The 22715-nt window shown below is 38.8% G+C and overlaps 1 protein-coding gene across 1 annotated transcript in view; it reads right to left on the bottom strand.

The window, feature by feature from the left end:
* The window catches only part of LOC101919973 (V-type proton ATPase subunit S1-like), a 56344-nt gene extending 36249 nt beyond the window's left edge, over positions 1 to 20095 (bottom strand). Inside the window, exons 1-5 of the mRNA XM_055809037.1 lie at positions 19904 to 20095; positions 12149 to 12275; positions 11978 to 12046; positions 5175 to 5365; positions 4082 to 4125 (exon numbers count right to left, since the gene is read on the bottom strand). Of these exons, the coding sequence (XP_055665012.1) occupies positions 4082 to 4125; positions 5175 to 5365; positions 11978 to 12046; positions 12149 to 12275; positions 19904 to 20070 (598 nt within the window). The 5' untranslated portion in view covers positions 20071 to 20095. The remainder of the gene's footprint in view (positions 1 to 4081; positions 4126 to 5174; positions 5366 to 11977; positions 12047 to 12148; positions 12276 to 19903) is intronic.
* Positions 20096 to 22715: the final 2620 nt, after the last annotated feature.

Here is a 22715-nt window from a genome sequence, read left to right as displayed (position 1 = left end):
CATGATATTGGCAGCAATATTGCCTTTGCTTCAGTGGATTTGAAGCCCGATTCTGCATCCTCAGCAGGTTATGGAAAACTTTGCTGCTGACTACAATGGAGGCCAAAAGAGAAATGCCATAGAATAATTCTGAAAAAGGAAGGAAAAGTCAAGTAAGGGAGGAACTTTCAAAGAGGTCCAAAGATGGCTCTACAGAAGATCCTCCTTCAGTTTTGAAACCACAGTCAGTTGTGACAAATGCAACTGATAAATGTTTTCAAACTGTATGCAGAAATATTAACATCTGCTTATAATAAAAACTAAAGGATCATAACAGTTGTGACTCAAGAACCATTATAAGTGCTGTTATTGGGGCTGACAGAGAAATAAGCAAGGAGAGTCACATTCATTGTTTCAGTGCCTTCCCACTTCTGATCCAGGTACCAGTCTGTTGAACGGATATTTTATATGTTGGACATACAGACTTCTCAGATTTCAAGGTTATACTATGCAGAAATTGTATTTCATTTCCAGGTACTGGAAATGGAGCTTATATTATCATCCTTTTTAACCTCTTCCATTTACAGTAATTATGGCCTCCTGGCTGAGTAAAATATTTAGCTTTTGGAAAAATGCAAGCACTGTTTTTTCTGCAGGGTTTTAACCAAATTGATTTCCTCTTATCAGTCAAGAATCATAGCTACGTAAGTTTTCCTTCTGAAAAAATATTGCTAAAAGGATCTTCTATAAGAAATGGACGTATAAAACTGCTTATATACTACTAGGGCAATTACATTGGCTGTGCAGGTCCAAGGTGTTACATAATGTAGATTTTGTATTCTATACGTGCAGAGTGTAACTCACTGGAAATTCTCAGCAGTCTCATCTAAAATTAATGGAAGAAAAAATAACACATAGAAAAATGCGTAGATTGTCTTCGGTTTTTCTTTCATTAAAGCAACTGATTGCTTTCCAAAATAACACATTATTTGCATTTCACTTCAATAAGGAGCTATGTGTAACTATAGTTACCATAACATCTATAATTCTTGCCTTTGGGAAGACTCTAGAGGCAATTCCTTCATTCAGGGAAGCTGCGGTGAACACCCTTTTGACAACAGAGTTGATGTAGATCTTTGTTTGCCTGTGATCAAAACTCTACTTTGCTTATGAAGTATTTGCAAATTCTCCAAGGAAAAGGGCCCAGATTGACCGTGATATTTTAAAGCACATAAATTACATGCCTACATGGGAACATTAGTCAACACAGGCTCACTCTTTTTAATGGAACAAGAGGCATCTTCATATGTTGATGGTTAGAGTGATTTTAGAGTGGTTCTACTGAAGTTTGTGGTGGTTTTATTTTGGGGGTTTTTTAGATAGCATGGATTAAGGAAACACTACATAGACTAGTTTGCCTAGGGTAACACCTTCCAATCAGCATAGCTGCCTGCATCTATGCTCCGGTGGAAGGATTAAACCTAACTCATTGAAGACACAGACCTTTAATTTCACCAGGGAGTCCAGGATTAGCACTATTATTAATTTCTAATCTACCTTAATTCCTCTGTGAAATTTTACATATGATTGGAAGGGATGGAATAAAGGAACTGAGAAGAATTTTTTTGGAAGGAGAAAAGTTAAAAGAAAGGAAGAGTATAAACTATGAACAAGAGAGAAATAGAAAAGACCAAGATGAGAGTAGAGGAAATGGGAGAGAAGAGAAAGAATGGAAAGAGGAATGCACTGAGAATCAGAGTGGAAAAGGGAACACATACAATAGCAATTAAAGAGCCTCATTTTTTGCAGATGGAGTCAGTCAGTTTTGCCATTGATTTTGAGGTATACTGGATCCAGCAGGTAAGACTGACAGGACAGAATGCAACTTTCTCCTGAGTAAAAAAATGTTTAGGAAAACTGGCAAAAACTGAGTAATAACAAACTACCTCATTAAAGAAAGAAAGATGAACTACTAAAAAGAGGCATAAAGAAAGCAGTAAGTCTGAATCCCTTGAAACTTGAGCAGATTTGGATTCTGAATTCCAGTTTGGATTTCATCATGGGCCTCATTTTAATAACATGCTAAAACCCTCTGTCTACTCCAGCTTCTAGATATTTCAAAACAGCACATTTCCCTTGGGCAGAATCTGAGCCCATTTGTTTTGTCTTACAGAGCTTCCTGTCTGCAATGAGTAAAACAGCAGGAGAGATTTCTCTGACATTTCATTACATCAGAATTTAAAACCCTCTACAGTGGAAAGGAAAGAAGTTGCTATAACAAACATAAGAAATTTTGTGAACTAGGCGGACTACTACCCATCTGCAGTGTTTTTCTAGGGGTTTATTGTTGATCCTAAAAGAAAAAAAAATTATAAGTAAAATTTACGGGTTAACAATTCTCATGTTGCAGGTATGTGACTAATAGTATTTTTTTGTTGCTTACCCAGGTAAGATCTAGCAGCAGTCCCTCCATAACAAACACCAATAACTCATGACCTTGCAAGCAGTTCTGACCTTGAAGGGTGTCCTGGCAGCAATATTTGGCAAATGGCTATGGTTATGCTGCAAATAGTACTTGGACACCTTGACCTGCTGGAGCCCAGATTACATTGGAAAACTGTGTTTGGGACAATTTACTACTTTTGGAATGACTCTCTTCCAGCTCTTTCCCCTCTGCTGCACAGACCTTCAGTGGGATAATTTTCAGGAACTGTGGCTCAGTAACTTTCATTTGAATTAAAACTTCCTGCTGATGTTAGTTCCAGTTTTTATTCAGCAGTGCATTAGGTGGCTGCTTTGGCAAATAAACCAGAAGATGAGGATTCAGCCCACACTCCCACTGAGATGCAGAATACTAAGTGCACGTTTTGCACTTGGCCATACGAAGTGGTACATCTTCCCTGATCCACACACCCATTTCCTGGTAACAGCTAGTTAGCGCTAACCAGAAGGTTGGTATAACCTGCTCCTCTGCCATCGCACACGTACCCTCTTAACTTTGCTGTTCCAAAATAACGGGGCCTGAGACAAGGTTTGGAAAGCTTATTCTTGAGTTTGTGCAGCTGATGAAAGAAACTTCGCATAAAGAAAAAGCTAATGTTTTGCCAAGGCCAACATTAAGCCAAGGCTTTTCTTATCTAATATGCCCTGGGGACACAAACAGAGAACTAAACAAGTCCTCTGCAATTCAAAGATGGAAAACCAGCTGCTTACTCGAGTATAAAATCCACACTCACTTTGGAGTAGCACAAAGAGAAAAGGACTGCTGATTTCAGTACTAAGGTATTTTCCCCTGATTTTCAAGTCTGCTTCTGATTTTACACCCCCAGCCCGGGGCAGAAACAGGCATAGGCGCTAAGGACACTAATTATCAGCCCACTACACTACACTATGTCCCTGAAACTACCACTACAGTGATCTGCAGATTTCATAACTCAATCTTTAATTTAGAGTACTAAGCAAAAGCTCTGCAAAAAGCAGGTGCCTATCAGTGCCTCTTTGGTACACGACACCTCTTTTTCAGCCAGACAGATGCTAGGCAAGAAAAGTTTTGTTATAGTGTTATATGGAGAGATTTGACTTCAACAAGTAGTCTTTAATACCTGCAAAACCAATAAAAGACTCTAACATCAAAGGCTGTGAAGGGCTTCAGTACTGTTTTACAAAGATTAGAAAGTAATTTACTCTTCATTTAGGCACCCTCTGTTGAGACCAAGACCTGCAAATTGCCAGATGAGCCCGACAGCTCCAGCTGCTGGTGTGCGAGGTGAGATCCAGGGAGGCAGTCCGAGCTGCATGAAGACGAAGGTTTTGTACTCTGAACTGGGAGGATCCCAGAGCATGAGCAAGGGCCCATGAAAAAGAGGTGAATTATCATTACATTTCAGGTCACAGAACTGTATTCATTTTGTTGGATTCTAAATCAGACACTCAGCACTGCAACAATATGATAATTGAGTGCTGGTAACTACTATAGATGGAGTAAAAGAAAACTGTTAAATAGTAGTATTACAGCAAAACCAAGGAACTAGAGAATACAATCTGCTCAAGTGAAAACACAAGCTTAAATGATAAAATGTTATATATTTGTCATATTGCTTACCATTTTCAGCAATAGCTTCCAGGGTGAAATTCTTATTTAGACCACTACAAAAAGGGTGGAGAAAAGTAATTTAAAACCTTTTCTAGGCAAGAACAATGTGAACCAGAAATGTACAAAGATATTGACTAGGAAAAGGATTCCTGTCAGCATCAGTCCCTCCATCATTCTCTCATCTCCTCCTTATGACCCTTTTCTTCTGCAAAGCCATTAATAGTACAAGGACCACATACTCGGCTGATTCCTCAAACATCCTTAGCTGCAGATAAGCCAGATTACTGATATTATTTTGACCAGTCTCTGTGGAGGTTTCTTTTCATTTGGTGTTGACCCCTTGTCTAACATGAGCTCCTTAAAACTGGTATTACGTCGTCTTTGGTGTAGTGATGTGGTAGCTATAATTGCACTTCCTTGGGACCCATTGATACACACACTCTATACCAACATGTACAAATGCCCAAGTTACAGGTGAGGAAGAAGAAAGAGCAGGAGAAGCTGAGCAGAGTGGCTCAATACACCCATGCCTTACATTTTTTTTAATATAGATTCATCTGAAGGAACAGTCCCTCTCTACCTCTGTTAGTTCATAGTCATCATAGGCCTGGAAATAAGAATTATAGCCCTTCTCTTCCTTCTAAAGTGATGAAAACCAGTCTTTTTATTAATATGAACTTCAGGTTTGTCTGTAAGTTTGCTTGCTTATTTATCCCGACAGGTTTTTTTGACCCCTGGAATGCCTTCTAGCAAATAATTCTGCAGGTTAATCATGTGTTGCATAAAATAATTCAGCCTTTCTGCTAGAAGTGTGTTGCATTTAGTTTTATTTGTTGTCCCTTTGCTCTTATACAAAGAGGCAGACAATGGGAATGCCTGACTTTCTCAGTGTAATTCATCTATTACACCTGGTAAACTCATCAGTGGACTTTAAAAAAATAGCAAGAAAATATATATATTTAAAAAATATAGCAAGAAAAATAACTTTGCTAACCTATAAGCTTCCAATTTGCTTTTTAAATTCCCTGAGAGCAAATATCATTTTCAAAAGCTTTAAATCATGCACACACGCGAGTCAGTTTTGTTTGTGACAAGCTCCTACCTGACAAGTGGTCGTAGCTGAACCACCAGTAAGTTTGGTTTAGATGTATTCACTGCCAGCTGAGAGACATCAAGGTTAGTTATGTTTGTTAAGTTCCAAGCTCCTGACTCCTGAAGAAAGCTCAGCAGATACCTGGTAGCTTCGCAGTCAACAGCTGGCAAAACTAAAGATGAAGAAGACTGAAGGATTTCCTGTAATAAATTTATCAACAGTTTATTTACTTGCTTAATAATTAAAAACAAACCTTTTTTTATTATCCTAAATTTAATATTCAAGATGAGGAACCACCATGGTAAACACTACATGAGTTCTCACCAGCCTGAGGCTGGCTGCAGGCTGCTCCTGGAAAGGGGCAGCGAAGGGACACTTGGGTTGCTTTTATTCCGGCATCTTCCTAGGGCAAGAAGGCACTCAGTGACATCAAATTCTTACCGTCCTTTCCACACCTGCGGGGGAAGAGAGGATGTAGAGGTTCTTAGGCTGAGAACGTATTGGGGGAAGACAGGTTAGCCAGAAGCAAAGCTCACCAGATGACCACCTAACAACGCCCTTGCAGGTGAGAAGGATCAGTGTCAGACACCCCATGCTTGAGTAGCTCTATTCAGTAGAGTCATACTTTGCATAGTAAGTACCCTTCCTTTGTGTACATCCTGATGGTACGGCACATGGTACAAAGCGTCTAATTTGTAACTACTAATTAAAGAAAGCTACAGGTTCCAGGATCTACAGAACCTCCAGACACACACAAGCAAACTTCCTGCCATGTACTTTCTTTCTTTCTATCCAAAATACAAGTTATAAAGCTCAGGCTGAACTGGTTCAGATAACCAAGCATCAGGGTATGTACCACTTCATTTGTAATTCTCATAGCCGAGTTTCTGATGCCAATACTTGAGTGAAATTAATTTTTAAAAAAATATCTTATTCTATACATTTCAAACCTGCATAGTTGAAAAACATTTTCTCCAAAGATTTTTCTTGATAATAAAATCCACTTGAAATACTCAGGGAAAGAAAATACAAGGTGGATGTTATAGTCGGAGTCCAACTCAGTCAGCCTCACACAGAGCACCAATTGTTGCAGCACAATCAAACTAGCAGACTGCAACAAGGCTTTACCATCAGCTAGATCTACTAGCCATGCTGTTTCTCCTTCCTCCAGAGGTCAGACCACACCACTCCTCCTCCATCCAGCCCTCTCTTTTGCCATCCTCAGGGCTATTTAACCACTTAGTGGAATGAGCTACAGCTGCACATCGTCCATATCAATCAACCCACTGCCTTCGAGGCAAGGCCACAGCATATTATCGATGCTAATCAACCCACTGCCTTCATTTCTCTACAGATGGAGACTTGAGAACGATCAAAATCAATGCACCACAGATTTAATTTGAATATTAGAAGGTGGTTTTTCTTTGAGTCCTAGTTTACAATTTGTTAACTTTACTTTCCCATTTTCTACATTTAAGTCTAAATTGAGTCTGTCGCTTGATCCAACATTCATATATTCAAGTTGTTATAGAGTGTCTCTCCTCCTCTAACTGATGCAAACGTTGTGATGTTGCTAACACTTTTCTCCTCCTACTCTTTTTCCTTGTCTGTTCTCTGACTGCCTACCACTTTTCTGACCTGCTCTGGTTCTTTCTAATTGCTCACATGTGTTCCTTCCTAGGCAAAGGCTAGCTATTTTCACATTTCTATAGATGCTCATAAGGGAGGATTATGCAGCATTGTCTAGTTTGCCAGACTGATAGAAAAATAACTGCAGAAATTAAAATAGAGCAGAAAGGACTGATCTGCTTCACAGGTCTTTGAGTAGCTTTTAACAGTGCCTGGAAGGAAAGGATGATAGATTTAATTTTGGGTTGTTTGGATATGTGAATTTAGAACTAAAATGCTGAGAAATAGTTAATTATTTTATTTTATTTTCAATATTTTAATCCCTTTCCCCCTAGCAGCATCCAGAATGGCAGCAGCCTCTTCTTCTAAGGATATATATTAAGCAGATTACTCATTTATTATAGAATGAGATATAAAATGCATCATTACTGAGTAATATCTGAATTGTGCTTCTGCTTCTAACCAATCCTACACTGCCATCTGTCTCAGCTTCCAGCCGTTGGTATTCAACCATCTTCCACCTGAAGGACAGACACAGCTGGCTATCTACTCATTAGCCTCAAACAGCCATTCTGCTCCCATGCCTCTTGTTTATCCTTGACATTCAGCCACTGCACACTTGTCTTTACAATACCCATATGTTGCTTTATGCATTTTAGGATTTCAACTACTACGCGTGCTCAAAACGCAAGAACTCCAAAAGAGGGTGGAGAATGAAGGGGACTGCTGAGAAACACCTGATTTTGCATTCTGCTAAAAGACTAAATAAAGGAGGTACAGCCACATCGTAAGTAGGTAAGAAAGAGGGAGAGGAAAGAAAACCTGTTACTGAGCTGTCGGTCTGATAACAGAATTTCCTACATCAAATGACAGAATCTATAACCTGTCTATGGGCAGCTTACTCTGATTATTAGTACATTTACCTCCTTTAGTGTCCCCTGAAACACCTTTCCTGAATGAAATATTACATGTAACTTCACTCTTGGATTACATATATTGCTGTTTAGGTTTTTTGAAGGTAGGTGTAGGATGATTCTGCACACATTTCTAGCCATCCTGAAGCCAAGCTGCTGTGCTATGATAAAGCTCTGGCTTGGACATATTTGCCCAGATCTGTTTTCAGTGTTACATTAACCGCTTTATTATACCTAAGCAATTTGAAGCTGGTATGGAGTAAATTTAGATCTATCATTAAAAAACTCTTGTTAAAGTCTTTGTTAAAGACTCATGCATCCATCTATAAAAGGTCATGTAGCAGTACTCATTGTTCTGAACTATTTTATGTTTGGCATCAAAGCTGATAGACAGTCCTATAATAATAATTATTATTATAATAATATTAGCTGGGAAAGACTCCTGTGTTGGTTCTAGAAATATCTGGGAACCTACACCTGAAGTAGGCAGGCTCTTCCATGCAAGAGATCTTTTAAATCTTCATCCTTTACCTGTGAGTATGTAATTTAAAATATTAAAGTACTGTATTTTCTACAGCATTGGTCAATGGGCTATCTATAAAGAAGAAAAATCTGTTCAAACAGATTTGGAAGCACATCTGTTTCTACACAGTGATAACTGCAAAGAAAATTATCATTGCATTTTAACTTTCTAATTACTATTAATTTTACAGACTTTTACACTGTAGCTGCGTTCTCCAAATGTATGCATAATGTTATATATTATCACTTTAATGAAAATTGATCTGATGTACTTTAGCTGGTAAAATATGTTGCAACTATGGAAAGTATTGTTGAACAAACATCCCTACCACTGTACTGTATGGTGGGAAAGATGACACCAGGGTGTTTTTTCAAGGGTTACAGACAGATCTGAGGAACTATAGAAAAGCAAACCTGAAGTCCAAGAATGGAAGGAACTATTCCAAAGAATCAAATACAGACTATAGGGTCTGTTCTGTTCTATAGGTTCATAAATTATCTGGTAAAAAGGCATCAATATTGAGCTAATGAAATATGCTGATTATGCTGAATTATTCAACATAGTAAAGACAAGGGCTGACTGATGAACTGTAGAAGCACCTCCTGGTACAACGTCTTGGGCAACAAAGTACCTGATGAGATTCAATGTAAATTGATTTCAGCAGAGCACAGGGTAAGAAAAACAACAGTAATTTTATGTACACAGTAATAGATAATAGACTCAGAACCAAGTGTTAGCCTTCAGTAATGAAACCTTAGAAGGCACACAGCTCTGAAAATGGCAATTCAGTGGCTGCTCATGATCAGAATTGAAGAATCAAATATTAGTATTTTTTTTGGAAAAGGCTAGAGAACAAAGCATCACCATGCCACTTTATAAATCCATGATGAACTTATATCTTGATTATTATGCAGTCCCGCGTGTCCCTTTGTCAAAAAATAATATAATAAAACTGAAAGAGGTAAAGAGAAAGGAAATAAAGACAATCAAAACTATAGTAGGACCTCTGTACCACATGTGACTAAATAGTCCTCCTTAGTCTATGAGCACTGAGTGAGGATACAATGGAGATATAGAACCACGAATAGTAATGACTTACAATAATAATTCTGCAGCTGCACAGCTGGCCACTAATTGGAGTGTGTTACCATACACTGCAGTTCTAAGGAGCTGAGTATTGCCTGGGGAAAGCCGAAGCCAATATTAAAGAAAAATAGTTCGTAGGGTAGGTGAGTACTTGACAAAAAAGTTCCCCAAGTGCTAATCTTTGTATTTTATTATTTAATTTAAAAGTTCTTTGAAAGTTTAAGATAAATTATCTGCCTACAAGATTCCTTTTGTATTAACTGGAAATAGAATTCTTTTATTGCATACAAACCCATTGATCCCAAAAGCTCAAAACAGCTGCTAATGTAGCTGAACACATCTAATATCTGCAAATGTCTCTGTGGTTTACAAGCCTATAACTATTTTACAAATAACACTTTCATCTTGGAGTACACATGCTGCTACACGCACACATACATTCTAACTGAGATCTCCAGTTTAGGTTTGTGAATAAATTTGTATTTCTGAAGTTCAAAAGGAGGATACTCAAGTGACATGGAACATCTATTATAGCTTAACGAATCACTTGTATAGTATGGAGTGTGAAGGTATAAAAATTTGTGATTATGCAACATCAAAGATTCTAATTTCCCCAGTGACAAAATTCAGACCTGAACTTCACCTTGTCCTGTGTTCTGTGAATATTATGGCACAGTCTTTCATAGCATGATTAAGAACATATTTCTTTTCCAAAGTAGCTCAAGTGGAGTGCAACTGAACAAATTTTTGTAGCCTCTGTTACAAGATCTCCAAGACGGAACTGGATCATTTTTATAATGATAGTTTCTGGCCTTAACAGCTACAAATCTATGCAACAGATATTGACAAAATTCTCCATACGGACACCTAGGTGAAAAAGAAATATTTAATTTATACATCTCATTTTCTTTCATTCAAGTTACAGCACTTCACCCCCACAAAACTATGCTAGAAAAGTATTAAGATTGCCAAGTCAAACACAACAAATCTAGGAAGTGCTGGAGTTAAGGTGAGCAATCTGTCAAAAGAAACTTTCAAGTTTTAAAGAAGCTGTAATGAGAAAAGGTTTCTTAGCTCCAAGAGAGAAATGGACCAGAGGCAAGGTCAGAAAGCAAACAATTACTGACGTTTATTCAGCTTGTTGAAAACCCAGGTTAAATATCTTTGCTCTGCCAGATACAGACCAATCTTTGTCTGTACAATCATACGGTACAAGACAATTCCTCCTTTAGCTGAGGACCTCCTCACTAGTTCTCCCTAGTTCCCCAGTCCACTCAGTCTACCACTTGATTTCTAAACCTGACCACCTCTGGACTCATCTCTAGCCTTTGGCTATAAGCTCTATCTACAGTGCTGATGGAGTCCTGATTACAAGGCAAAAGAAGAAAGTTTTAAATACTGTAATATCCCTCCTCTTAAACACCCAGGGCCTACCTAAGTAAGACTACCACATCATTAGGACCTTGCAATGCCATGTGTAATTTTCACACAGCCACTGAAATCAAACCAGTTTTGCAGTCAGGCAGCAACAAAATTTGCTCCAGACACAGCCGTGCATAGATTTTAAACCCAGAGAAGATAAGACATATCAGAGAAGTACAGTACATCTGCCTGTGGACACAACTGCTGATCCTTATACTACAAATTAATACTGCTTCCATCCATTCCTCAGAAAACTCATGTACATACTCTGAATAGTTGTTTTTATTCCAGCACCAGTGTTAAAATGCTGTTATATATGGCAAAGAGATTAAGATCTCCAGCGTCAGTGACACTAGGAAGACATGAGGTTCTTAGTATAGATGTAGAGACAGGTAATGTGTGAATATTTATGTATTTAATTATACATGCAGCTTGCTGTGTGGTGCTTGGGAGTTTACACTTCCTTGTGTGCTCTGATACCAGTTATGTTACTAATAACTCTGTTCATCCTGCACTGCCTGCAGGAATGCCTTTATGGCTTCCATGTGTGAACACTTAATTTGTCTAATTACAGTTCAATATACTGTCATGTAAGTACAACCATAGATGCTGTGCTCAAAATCTGTAAACCTCCTCAGTGAGGACAGAAGTTGAAATTGCTGACTGGCTGAGGAGGGGTCCATTTTAGATTCTGTGCCTGGAGTTTATTTCAAGTTACTCAAGTAGTACAACTTTTGTTCATGAAGATTAAAGCAATCCAGTATCTAGGCATATATTAACTACATTCAAACACAGAACGGTTAACTCCCTGCAGGAGCTTCAATTTCTGTGAAAATAAAATGGGTGCTCAATTCTGAAAATCAACGATAAATAATTGATTCCTATAACCTCTTTTCTTCTCATGGCTTCAAAACAGGATTTTGGGATGTCAGTCTTGAAGTTTATATTGTTTTTTACAAACCAAAATTGCAGCACTTTTAGGAACAATTTTGTCAGTTATGATGAACTCTGAAAACTTGATCTTCAGAAATAAAATAGCTACAAAACACACTTCTGCAAAGTCAGTTGATTTCCTTTGCCCATCTGCTTAAACTGGAGTAATCTCAATAAATAATTTAAATAGGAAAAATGCTGTAATTCAGTTTAATTTTCCCAATTACTGTCTGTTTGCATCTTGCTTCATCTTTTTTTAAATTTTGAATACTGCATATAAAGAAATAAAAGAGAGAAATGCTTGCCTGAACATTTTGAAATGGGTTCTTGTTACCGTAGGATTCACTGAGGTATGTGAAATCATCTATGCTAAGCTGAAAAACAAAAAGAGTTGATTGGTGAGAAGTCACAGCATCTCATTTCAGTACAGACTTGTACTTGGCATTGGTGAGAGAAAAGGAATTAATGTTACATACCGTATCTTGTAGGAATACGATGAGATGTCTGGAATTCTGGGTAAAAACAGGTTGCAAGAGTACAGTCAGCTCCTGCGCTGACACAACGTGTCCTTCATGCAAAGCAGTGTCTGGATTACACTGTGATCTAAAAAGAAATTATTTTTTTTTTCTGTAAAATTTGTTACCAATGATGACACCTCTTCTGTTTTTAACTATGCAGCAGCAGCTAATAATATCATCATCTTTGGATTAAGACCAGGCTTACAGTTCAGTTTACTTCCATTCTACTCAAGAGGAAAAGAACTTGCCCGTTTATGCACATATCACATTAACTGTGTTACAGCAGGAATGAAATTGGTCCAATCAAGATAACTGCCTCTCTCTACTTTTTGTTTGTGTACAACAGCACAGTTGCATCTTTCAAAAAAAATAGCCACTAAGTGAAATCAAGAAGAATATGTTTAAAACCTTCAGAGAGGATTCCCAGAGGAATTCCCAACTCCAAAACATTTTTCAGTGCTGTCAGACATCTTGGTGGCCAGAGAGGAGTAGAACTCAGGCTAGACCACAAGTTGTCATAAACCAGTATTTGTTCAAAAACGTTTTGTTAAGTAAAAGTGGCTTTTCATTGTCGGTGTAAACAATATGATATCTTATAAGGTTTTCATGAGGAAAGAACTGTTCTGCAGAACCAGCTCAGAAAAGCCACCTTTCCAGATGTAGGAGCTCTTCTGAACAGAACCTCTCAGGACACCAGGAAAAGCTTAGGATTCTTTTGCCAAACTGTCATTAAGAGGATAAGACAGAGAGATAACTCATCTATTTAGTTTTGCTGGGCCAAAAAACAGTTATAGACAAAACAAGGGGTGGCATTATTCTTTCAACACCTGATTGGGATTTTAACAGTATGTAACGTGGGTCTGTAGGGATTCAATTTATCATGAAAATTTTGGTCCTAGGTGTTTTGGCTAAGGTAAAATTGCCATTCTGTAAAAAAACCCAGAGCCTGAAGTATAACCTCCCATTTTCCCCAAACATGCATCTGTTGCTAAAGCCTGAAAAATCAAGTACTCTGGACCCCTAATGGGTTCTAATTACAAAGAACAGAAAACAGAGAATTGCTGTGTGCTGTAGCATCACCTATTTTATGATTGCAATTTAGTGACTGAAATGCTGATTACATTTTCCAACCCAAAAGCAATTCAAAAATTACCCTTGAACACCACGTTTTTATGAATAACAATCTTTGCAGTCTCTATAGATGGAGGCAGAACAGGGGTGATGAATGAACACATACGGGGGGTTGATGTTGTTTCTTGGATAAGGAAAAACTGTATTTCACTTCAAGACATTCCAGTAATTCCAGTGATGATTGCCAAGGGTGAATCAAAAACTTCAAATTGCACCCACAGCAGAGATAAAAAGCATGCCGTCCTGCAGTACTAGATACCCAGGTCTCTTCAGATTTTGGGGTTTGGGGGAGTGTTAGAGCAAACCATACATGTGGAAAACTTTCAGGACAACATGCTCCAGATGTTAAAATCAAATTCTAGTAGATCTTCTGTCTCAGTTTTCAAGCTTAAGAAGTAAATCGTGTTGTTCAGGAAGGAAATTTTTGTCTAATTGGTTGAAATTACCATTTGATATTTTTAGTTTTACTCTGCATCTTCACTTGTTAGTTAATTTGTGCTTGGAAATCCACATTCACTTATATTTATGAAGTCCAGTAACAGAAATTGTAACAGACTTGCCTCAACTTTTCAGAAAAGTCAAACCTCATGATCTCAAATATTTAATTGTAATCATTAAAAATAAGATATTTGAAAACACAAAAACTCCCAAAGATTCAGAATGACTACTCAGGAACTTTCTGCCCTTGTGGCCAAGAAGGCCAATGGGGGGATCCCGGGGGGCATTAGGAGGATCGTGGCCAGCAGGTGGAGGGAGGTGATCCTGCCCCTCTGCTCTGCCCTGGTGAGGCCACATCTGGAGCGCTGTGTCCAGTGCTGGGCTCCCCAGTTCAAGGGAGACAGGGAACTACTGGAGAGGGCCCAGCGGAGGGCTACAGGGATGGTGAGGGGACTGGAGCATCTCCCCTGTGAGGGAAGGCTGAGGGAGCTGGGCCTGTGTAGCCTGGGGAAGAGACGGCTGAGGGGGGATCTTGTCAATGCCTACAAATATCTTAGGGGAGAGTGTCAGGAGGATGGGGCCAGGCTCTTTTCAGTGGTGCCCAGTGACAGGGCAAGGGGCAACGGGCACAAACTGCCACACAGGAAGGTCCATCTGAATATGAGGCAGAACTTTACTGTGAGGGTGACAGAGCACTGGAACAGGCTGCCCAGAGAGGCTGTGGAGTCTCCTTCTCTGGAGACATTAAAAACCTGCCTGTACACAGTCCTGTGCCACCTGCTGTAGGTGAAGCTGCTTTAGCAGGCGGTTGGGCTAGATGACCTCCAGAGGTCCCTTCCAGCCCTGACCATTCTGTGATTCTGTGATTGCATGGCCACACCAAAATACTAATGATATTAAAGGAAAAGAAGATAGATTAAGAGATGCTAAAAAATGGCTTCTGTGAAAGGAAATATCTTGGTATATTTATTTCTAAAACTATCTCAATAAACCTATTTTGTGCCTAATCTTAGAAAAAATTGAAGATTTTGAGAGCTTTTGGGACTTGCAATTAAGAATAAAAGGTAAAAGCACATGAAATAAAAGTAAGCTATTTGCAGCAGCACAATGGCAAAGGCTTTTGTTGTGAACTGAAACCTCAGAAGTGTAATGATCCTGTTCTATAGCTTGAAAAGCGCCTTTTGAGAGACCCTTTAGCTTCCAAGCAGTCAACTTCAGTAACTCCAGCATCATCATGAGAAAAATAAATCTACACGTTGGTTAATAATTCTATTCTAATGCAGCATTTACCTAATACTTACCTTCAACATATTATACATGCATTGATTTTGCTTCATTTAAAGTAGTTTGCTGAGCACTATGCGTGGCATCAGGCAAGGCTACACCCTTCACTGAACGGGCTGCTACTGTCAGCTGGGTGCAATAACATTCTCACCACGGTTCAGATGGGAGATGTCGGTATGTTTTATTAGCTGGTTTACTGTGAATTGCAGAGAGTGCATCACAGGTACACTGATAGTGTGCTTTTGCTGTGTGCAATGAACTGGTCCACCCATTTGACCTCTTCACCTCAAGCGGTCAGCAAGAGATCAGTAAGGGATGGCATAGGATGAAACAGGCAGGAGGCCAACACACGGATCTATTGCTCCCACAAAATTTTATGACCAAAGATGCACAGCCTCGTGCAGTCATCTGCATGCCAAGAACATCAGACTTAACCTCGCCACCTTAGAACCATTCTGGGGTCCTCAGCCATGAGGGCTCACGATGATTAGCATCTCTGTAATGTATGTGCTTTCCTGCTGGTTAAAAAGGAGGAAACTTAAAATCTCAGCTGCTCTCTCTTTTCTCCAATAGTTAGACAATGCACTAAAGAGAGGAAAGAAAGCTTAGCTTGGTATTTTGCTGCTTTCTTGTCCCTAAGTGCTCTGGCATGACAAGTTTAAGCATGCAGATTCTTCTCTGACCAGTGTTCTTTCTAGGTGGGACTGGGATTTGAGCACTTGTTCTTGATGGAAGCAAAGACTTCAAGGTTCCTTGTATCTGGACCAGAAGGGCAGCTGCTAAGATAACAGGACTTCTATTATGCTAACTTTTGAGCTTACATTTTTGCTTTGTAGCTGGCTTCTGAACTCTTCCCTACAAGTTAGTCTTGTTAGTTGTCTCTTTGAGTCACCTTGTGATTACCGTATAAGAAATTATACTTACTCCTACACAGCAGAAGTAAACTGGCATGCATGTTAGCACACAATATCCCCATATAAGTCCATTAAATGTACAGCTAAATCATTTTTCTGTTCCACTGTATCCTTTTCATATTCCGCATACTTCCTGCAGATTTTTCAGTAAATTCCTTTCAATTTTAGGAAATCGTGCAAATGTGCTATTTGACATTAACACCTTCTCAAAGTTACTTATAATCTGGATTTGCCAGAAAAGGATTAATTTCTCAATATAAGCATAGCATAAATGAAGGTAGTAATATATTTTCAGTGTCTGTAGGCAAAAATCATTCCTGAAACAAACACATGAGGGGGCAACAGCAAAAGCAAATTTTAACTCCTCAAGGTCCCTCTCTAATCTGTGGAGGGAATTAAATTATTAAATTATTTCAAAATGGCTAAATCAAGTTTCTGCTGTGTATCATATGCAAGAGGAACCTGTCCATCTCTTCTGCTTCAAAAAGCAACTAAGGGATACTAGTTTAAAGGCTAATATAAGATAAAGGTCAGTTTTTCCAGGCCAAAATTATCTAGAGAGTCTCCACTGATATATTACTATTCCTTTGTGAAAAGCAGGACACTGTGACTTACTGAGTTGTTCTCATTTCATCTTTCTATGAAGTTCAATGGAGAAAGATTGTTGCTTGGTAGAAAACACTTATTTTTCTGAAAGTAGAGATCTGCATTTTTCTTTCTAGAGGAAAGAGCTATTTGATTTTCTAATGTCCCTGTAAAGGTTTATATCACACTCACCTTATGCTTTGTACACTGTATGTGTTTGTCAGTCGCAGCTTTCATCTGTATCTGACACCTAACATTATCTTTAACAGCATGATTACAGTGCTATAATAACGCCTAAAAGAGAGACTCTGAAGTGTTACATTCCTCTAATATATTTGTTCTGAGACACAGCTTTACAAACACTGGCTAGTTCTAAAGGAGACCAAAATGTATTATCCTTCAACTATTCGATATCCAATCCTACCCGATAACCTGGGAGATGGTCATGGAATTGATCAGTGAATTTCAGCTTCTGTTGAACAACGAATCACTGAACTTTTAAATTGGTGGGGCATATTTCCACAAAGCGAACAGAAATCCGTTGGTAATTGCTGCACTTTCTAAGTTACCCTTCCTAAAACTCTTAGTAGTAGTCTCCAGATTTTGTAAGCCTGTAGATCACACACTGCAGAGCACCAAGATGTAAGTCACAGAGTTAATGGTTAGCAACCAGGAGGGAGTTGCTGTTACTGTTTCTTTATTTCATAAAATAACATAAATCTTTTCAGTTGCTTCATTGACTTTCACTAGAACTAATTTTTGCCCCACAAGAACTTCACCTTTCAAAAATGCAAAGGTCATGGTGGGAGGAACACTTCTTCCAGAAAATGTTCTGTTTCTGAAAACATGAAACTGGTTCAGTCAGGTCACTATCTTGATTTTCGTGCTCTGCATTTGCGTAAACCTGAACAACCTGCAGTAAAGCAAGCTGCTACTTGCATCTTGGTGGAAAGTTTGCTTTTATGACCACATGGGATTAACTGATAACGTTTTGCTCATATTGACAACAGGTGTGTTGTTTATATAAACTAGGAAGTAGGTCAAAGGAAGCACTGATCTTTTCTTAGACTCTTAGGACCACTTCTACCCTAAGAACAACTCTTTCCAACATTTACTTTGCTTTTAAATACAGAGGCTTAGTACTCATCCACCTCTGTCATAAAGAGGTGAATCAATTAAGTATTCTGAATATTAAAAAAAAGCCTTGACATTGAGACATCCATTTATTTCTTTCAGGGGGAAAAAAAAAAGTCAAAGTTACCGAATCAAACTTTATAAAAATTTGAAGATTTCTATATGCTATGGCCCCTCAAGGACCACAGATTCAGTTTCTGGAAATGCTTAAGAGATGGGTAGACATATGTCAAAGCTGGAATTAATTAGTGCTGGGAATAATACAATGTCCAGGATATGTATGAAAGAAACACAATCAATACCTCCTGCATATCTGTTTTCCATGGCCCTCAACATTACAGCATAACACATAAAAAAAAAAACCAAACCCAAAACCAAAAAACCAAAACCAAAAGTAGCACGTTTGTGCATATGGCACTATACACAGAGAAAGATCTCCTGATGAACTTAATCTCATTCCTGATGTTCATAAAATTTTTGAATCCTCCTATTGCTGTCTTAAAATTACCACACGAAGAAGCAACAGAAAAAAAAAAAGGGGGGTGGGGTGGTGGATGGAAATTAACAAGATTTAGCTCTCAGATTTAAATCTTAATAACGTCACCTAAAGACAAGAGATTTACACTGGGATAAATGAGAGCAGAATTTAGTCTAATTTTCTTCCTAGTGACAGCTGGATAATTCAGTGTCTCAAACATGTTGAAGAATGGTTCGAGGCGTCATGAAAAGTAGAGTGAATCCACCGCAACTAGCTGAGAGGATAATTACCTCCCAAGAAGCCATTGGTTTGGTTCGTTTCTCAGTTTACAGAAGAGCAAACCACAACACTCTGGGAATTAACAAAGCAATAAAGATACAAAAGAATGAAATCCCATTAATTCAGACTTGACAGGAATTGATGACCAAAGGAGTTTGGAAGCAAAACTCCACCTGCCCAGGCACACACAGCTTGGTCATGCCAGCAAACGGACCCAACAGGAATCCCCATCACTGCAGCCCCTTCTGTTCATCCTTACAGCAAAAGTGAGGGTTGAACTGTGCACCAAAGCTATCTGTGGTATAGGAGAGCATTTTAGTTTAGCTTTTTAAAAATTATTTTATTTTATTCATTAGAGAAATTAATAAATACCCAGCTGAGATCAGGCCTGTTAAATTAGGTATAATACATATGTGCTTGCAGAGGGTATGAGGTGAACTGTCCACAAGAGGGTTTAAAATTTAGATAAACTAGGTTAAGAATACAAAGGATTTAGGAATTAGGAGGAGAGTCAAGTGATGTACTCGGGCCAAAGCACACCTTAGGGAAACCTAGGGTCACAGCAGATCTGTTGTCACCTTCCCACCCAGCACAGGATTTGCCATTAGCCCTTCCTACCAGTCTTGTGATCCCATAAGCCCCTCAGAAGCCTTTTCTTACAAATCTATGACATTGGCTTACTGTATTTTGGGGCAGTACTTCCTAGGCAAAAACCAGTGTGTATGCCCTGCAGAGACAGCCTCATGAGTAAGTGGCACACAGTCTTCTGACGATTTTATATATCCAGTACCCCACGTGAAGCTACTGCATTGCCCAAGCTGCTGTATTTCTGGAAATCCTCAGTAACTATATAAAAACCTTAAAGTCTGCATGAATAAAATTCCTGGGGAAAAGGTCTGTATCTGGCTCTTTCAAGACAGTTCAAAGTCTTATTTCATAAGTATAGCAAACCCCTGCGTTCACATGTGTCTTTGGATCTGTTGACACTCTGCAGTTGTTTCTAACACTGATGTCTACACACACAGCAGTGTATTCCATTAAAAAACCTGCACTGAAAAGAAACTAAAGTGAAAAGTCAGGATTCAGGAGTTAGGAAATGCAAGGATTACGGTTGCCCAGAGAGTTTTTGGCCAGGTCCTTTTTGTGAGACTGTCTTATGTTGTGCCTTTAAGTCATGACGTCTCCAGCAGTGGAGTTCAAGGTTGCCTTAGGGTGAATAAAGCATATCTACTTCAGATTTGAAAAACATGGATTTTATTTAACTTTTAATGCCCAGCTTGGAACACTAAAATTATAAATAAAAATGGGTAAATTCATCTGTTAGGTTGTTTGATTGCTGAGAGGCAAATTTATTTATTGGGGAATTTTATTGCCCAGAGGTTATTTACCAGAACTGATGACATACGCTATATTCTGCACACACACACAGCCACAGCATAAGCAGAGATACCGTTTTATTAGATTTCTTACCTCTGAGTTGTCCAAAGCAGCATCGGCACATGGTCCCCTGACAGAGACGTTTTGAACAGCACAGTGAGCGTGCACAACAGCAGGGCTGAAGCAGCAGAGCAGAGCTGCGTCATGACTCCAGGGCAGCGTGCACGGAACTGGCCAGCTGCAAGGGAAAGTCTGAGCATACAAACAGCTGCGCTTCCCGGTTCAGTTGCAGCTATCCGGATTCAGCCAGGCTGCTGGGTGAGGTTGCTCTCTAACAACACTGAGAATTTTCAAAACATGGATTTCCTTAGCTTGAAGCTGGGAGGTACACGTATTTTTTAATAACTTTCAGGTTCGTGATTCAAGCAGCTCATAAAACTCTCCACAGTATAAGCACTGACAGATCCCTCTAACATTCTAGTAACAAGGGAGAGTCATGAAGTCCAAACTCCTGTCCTGCTCTTTTCTAACTGCCTGATAACCGCAGGCTGATAGCAGAGTTGCTCAACTTCAAAATGGAGTTTATAGAAAAGTTTTCTGTACTGTACAAAATGTATTCTGCAGAACTTCTATCTTCTTCCCCTGCTACATATTCTCGTGTCCCTCAGCTTAGCTCTTTCACATGTACTGAGAGCTGGTGTCACACATTTGGGTGTTGACAGCTTTGAAATCTGCAGTAAATCTAGCCATTGCAGATTCCAGCAAGAAGGAAGAGAGTGAGAAAATTGTATGTTTGGAGTGTATCCACTGAAACATGGAATTGTTCAGCTATCTTTTGCATGCAGCAGTGCTATCCCAAAAATCAAACCCATCAAAAGTCAGGAGCAAATTATAATAACTTCAGAACCTGACATGACTTTAATCAATTTCACAAGTCTCATGCAAGATCAAAATAGCCATGGAGAATTTCTTCATGCTGGGAAGCAAATTCCTCTGGCATACTTTTTTGCTGCTGCCAAGCTCTGAGCTGTTTCTGCACCTTGTGACTACATTAGGCAGCAGCAGTCACTCCGCACGTGTTCAGCACAGGGCACGGATGCATCTTCACCATCAGAACAAGATGTTAGGGATAATACACAAAAGGGAATTGTTAGTTATGTTAAACCAAGTTCTGATAAAAGAAAAATAAGGAAGCACAACCAAAACTGTAAGATGTAAACAGATGTCACAAGACATGCACTTCTGAATCTGAACACACATAGCGTGATTAATTAAATCCATTTGCCTTAACTCAGAACATGCTGTTAGAGGCTGTTGTCTAATGTAAGGCAATTTGTTCATCACTTCAATCTGAAATCAGATTTCTGAGGCAAAAATAATAATTTTGAGGGAAGCAATAAAACCAATCACCTACATGTTGCTGCTCTTCTCCATGTTATCTTTACGTAACACCGAATATAACTCTTTAATTGCATTTTTTCCTCTTCTCAGAGATGTATTAGAAAACCTTCATCTTCCTTTTCACAAGCCACTGTTTGATCCTCTGTTTTAGGGCCCGTATAGTTAAGACAGAGCACAAAGACAGGGTAGAACTGGAATGCCCTAGGGACAATTTAGTATGAGTTGGAATAGCTCAGTCAACACAAGCAAAATACTTTTTAATTCTCAAAGTTGTTGACTTTTCATGGTATCTTCCAGAAGGTGAGCAATCTGGTTTCTCACATAACTGTCCAGAACAGTCTTGCCAGTTTTTGTGAGCATTTCCTGTTCACAGAGCCGATCGACTGCAAGCCTTCCTATCTGCTTCTTACAATTAATGTTCATACAAGAAATGAAGATAAATTGAAGGTCAGCATTATGTAAATCAAGCACGTACAATGTGGCTGCCCACAGGATGCTAAAGGAGTCACAGAATTTCCAGCAAAACTTTCAGTTTTGCAGAACCTGCTAGATTTGCATTGCAGTTGGCAGTCTAGAGAAATGGTGCATTACTATTACACTTTTATTCCACCAAGTCCACACCTTCTTAGATTGTGATTCCCTTCATTACTTAGCTTGCGCAATGCAGAGATCCTTGCTTTGCAAAACAGAGCAAGAACCCAGCACATCTTAATATTCTTGTAACATGAACCAATAAAGAATAGGTTCTAGTGGGTTTCCTCCATCACTAATACAGTTGATAAATATGACCAACACCGCCAGGGCTTCCACATCAGAATAAACCCTCAACAAGCTGATATGAATGCCTGGAAAACAAGACACAAAAAAAATATATAGTGTTGTACAAATAAATGTTGTAACCTGACAGGAACCTCACCACAACAGAAAATTATTCATTACTAAATATTTGACAATTCTACACTTTTTAAATGGGTGGCTAGTGCTCAAATCTATTATTACAGAGTATTTTCATAGGACTAAAGCATTTACACCGTTTCAAAAATTCTGTGGGCACGTCCAACTTCTTTTACAAGTACATATTCAAATGCTGACACCCTGGATGAAAAGCCTAGGTCATGTAAGAGATTCCCGGCTTCTTGCATCCAAAACGGCTGGCTTAAAGCAGGTTTATGAAAATAAAGGAGAAGCTAATACAAGGGAGAGAATTATGCAGGAAAGGTATATTGTCCCTGTCTCTTTGCAGCTGGCAATATCTCAAAAACTACACTATCCCTTGGCTTAAGCTGGATCTTTTGGAGGGTAATTTCACACACTAATTATAATAGATATTATATTTAGATATATATTATATATATATAAATATATAGATATAATATATAGATAATAAGACGGAGCACAGGTGGGGGGATACTCTCCATATTCTGCCTTATAGAGACAGTCTTAGAACTTTTTGAAACAAAACCAGACTGTTTTCTCTCAGATTACCATACTACTTATGAACAAA

Source organism: Falco peregrinus, chromosome 6, assembly GCF_023634155.1.
Source record: "Falco peregrinus isolate bFalPer1 chromosome 6, bFalPer1.pri, whole genome shotgun sequence".
Taxonomy (NCBI): Eukaryota; Metazoa; Chordata; class Aves; order Falconiformes; family Falconidae; genus Falco; species Falco peregrinus.
The sequence above is the reverse complement of the archived record's forward strand: the minus strand, read 5'-3'. Positions and strand labels throughout refer to the sequence as shown.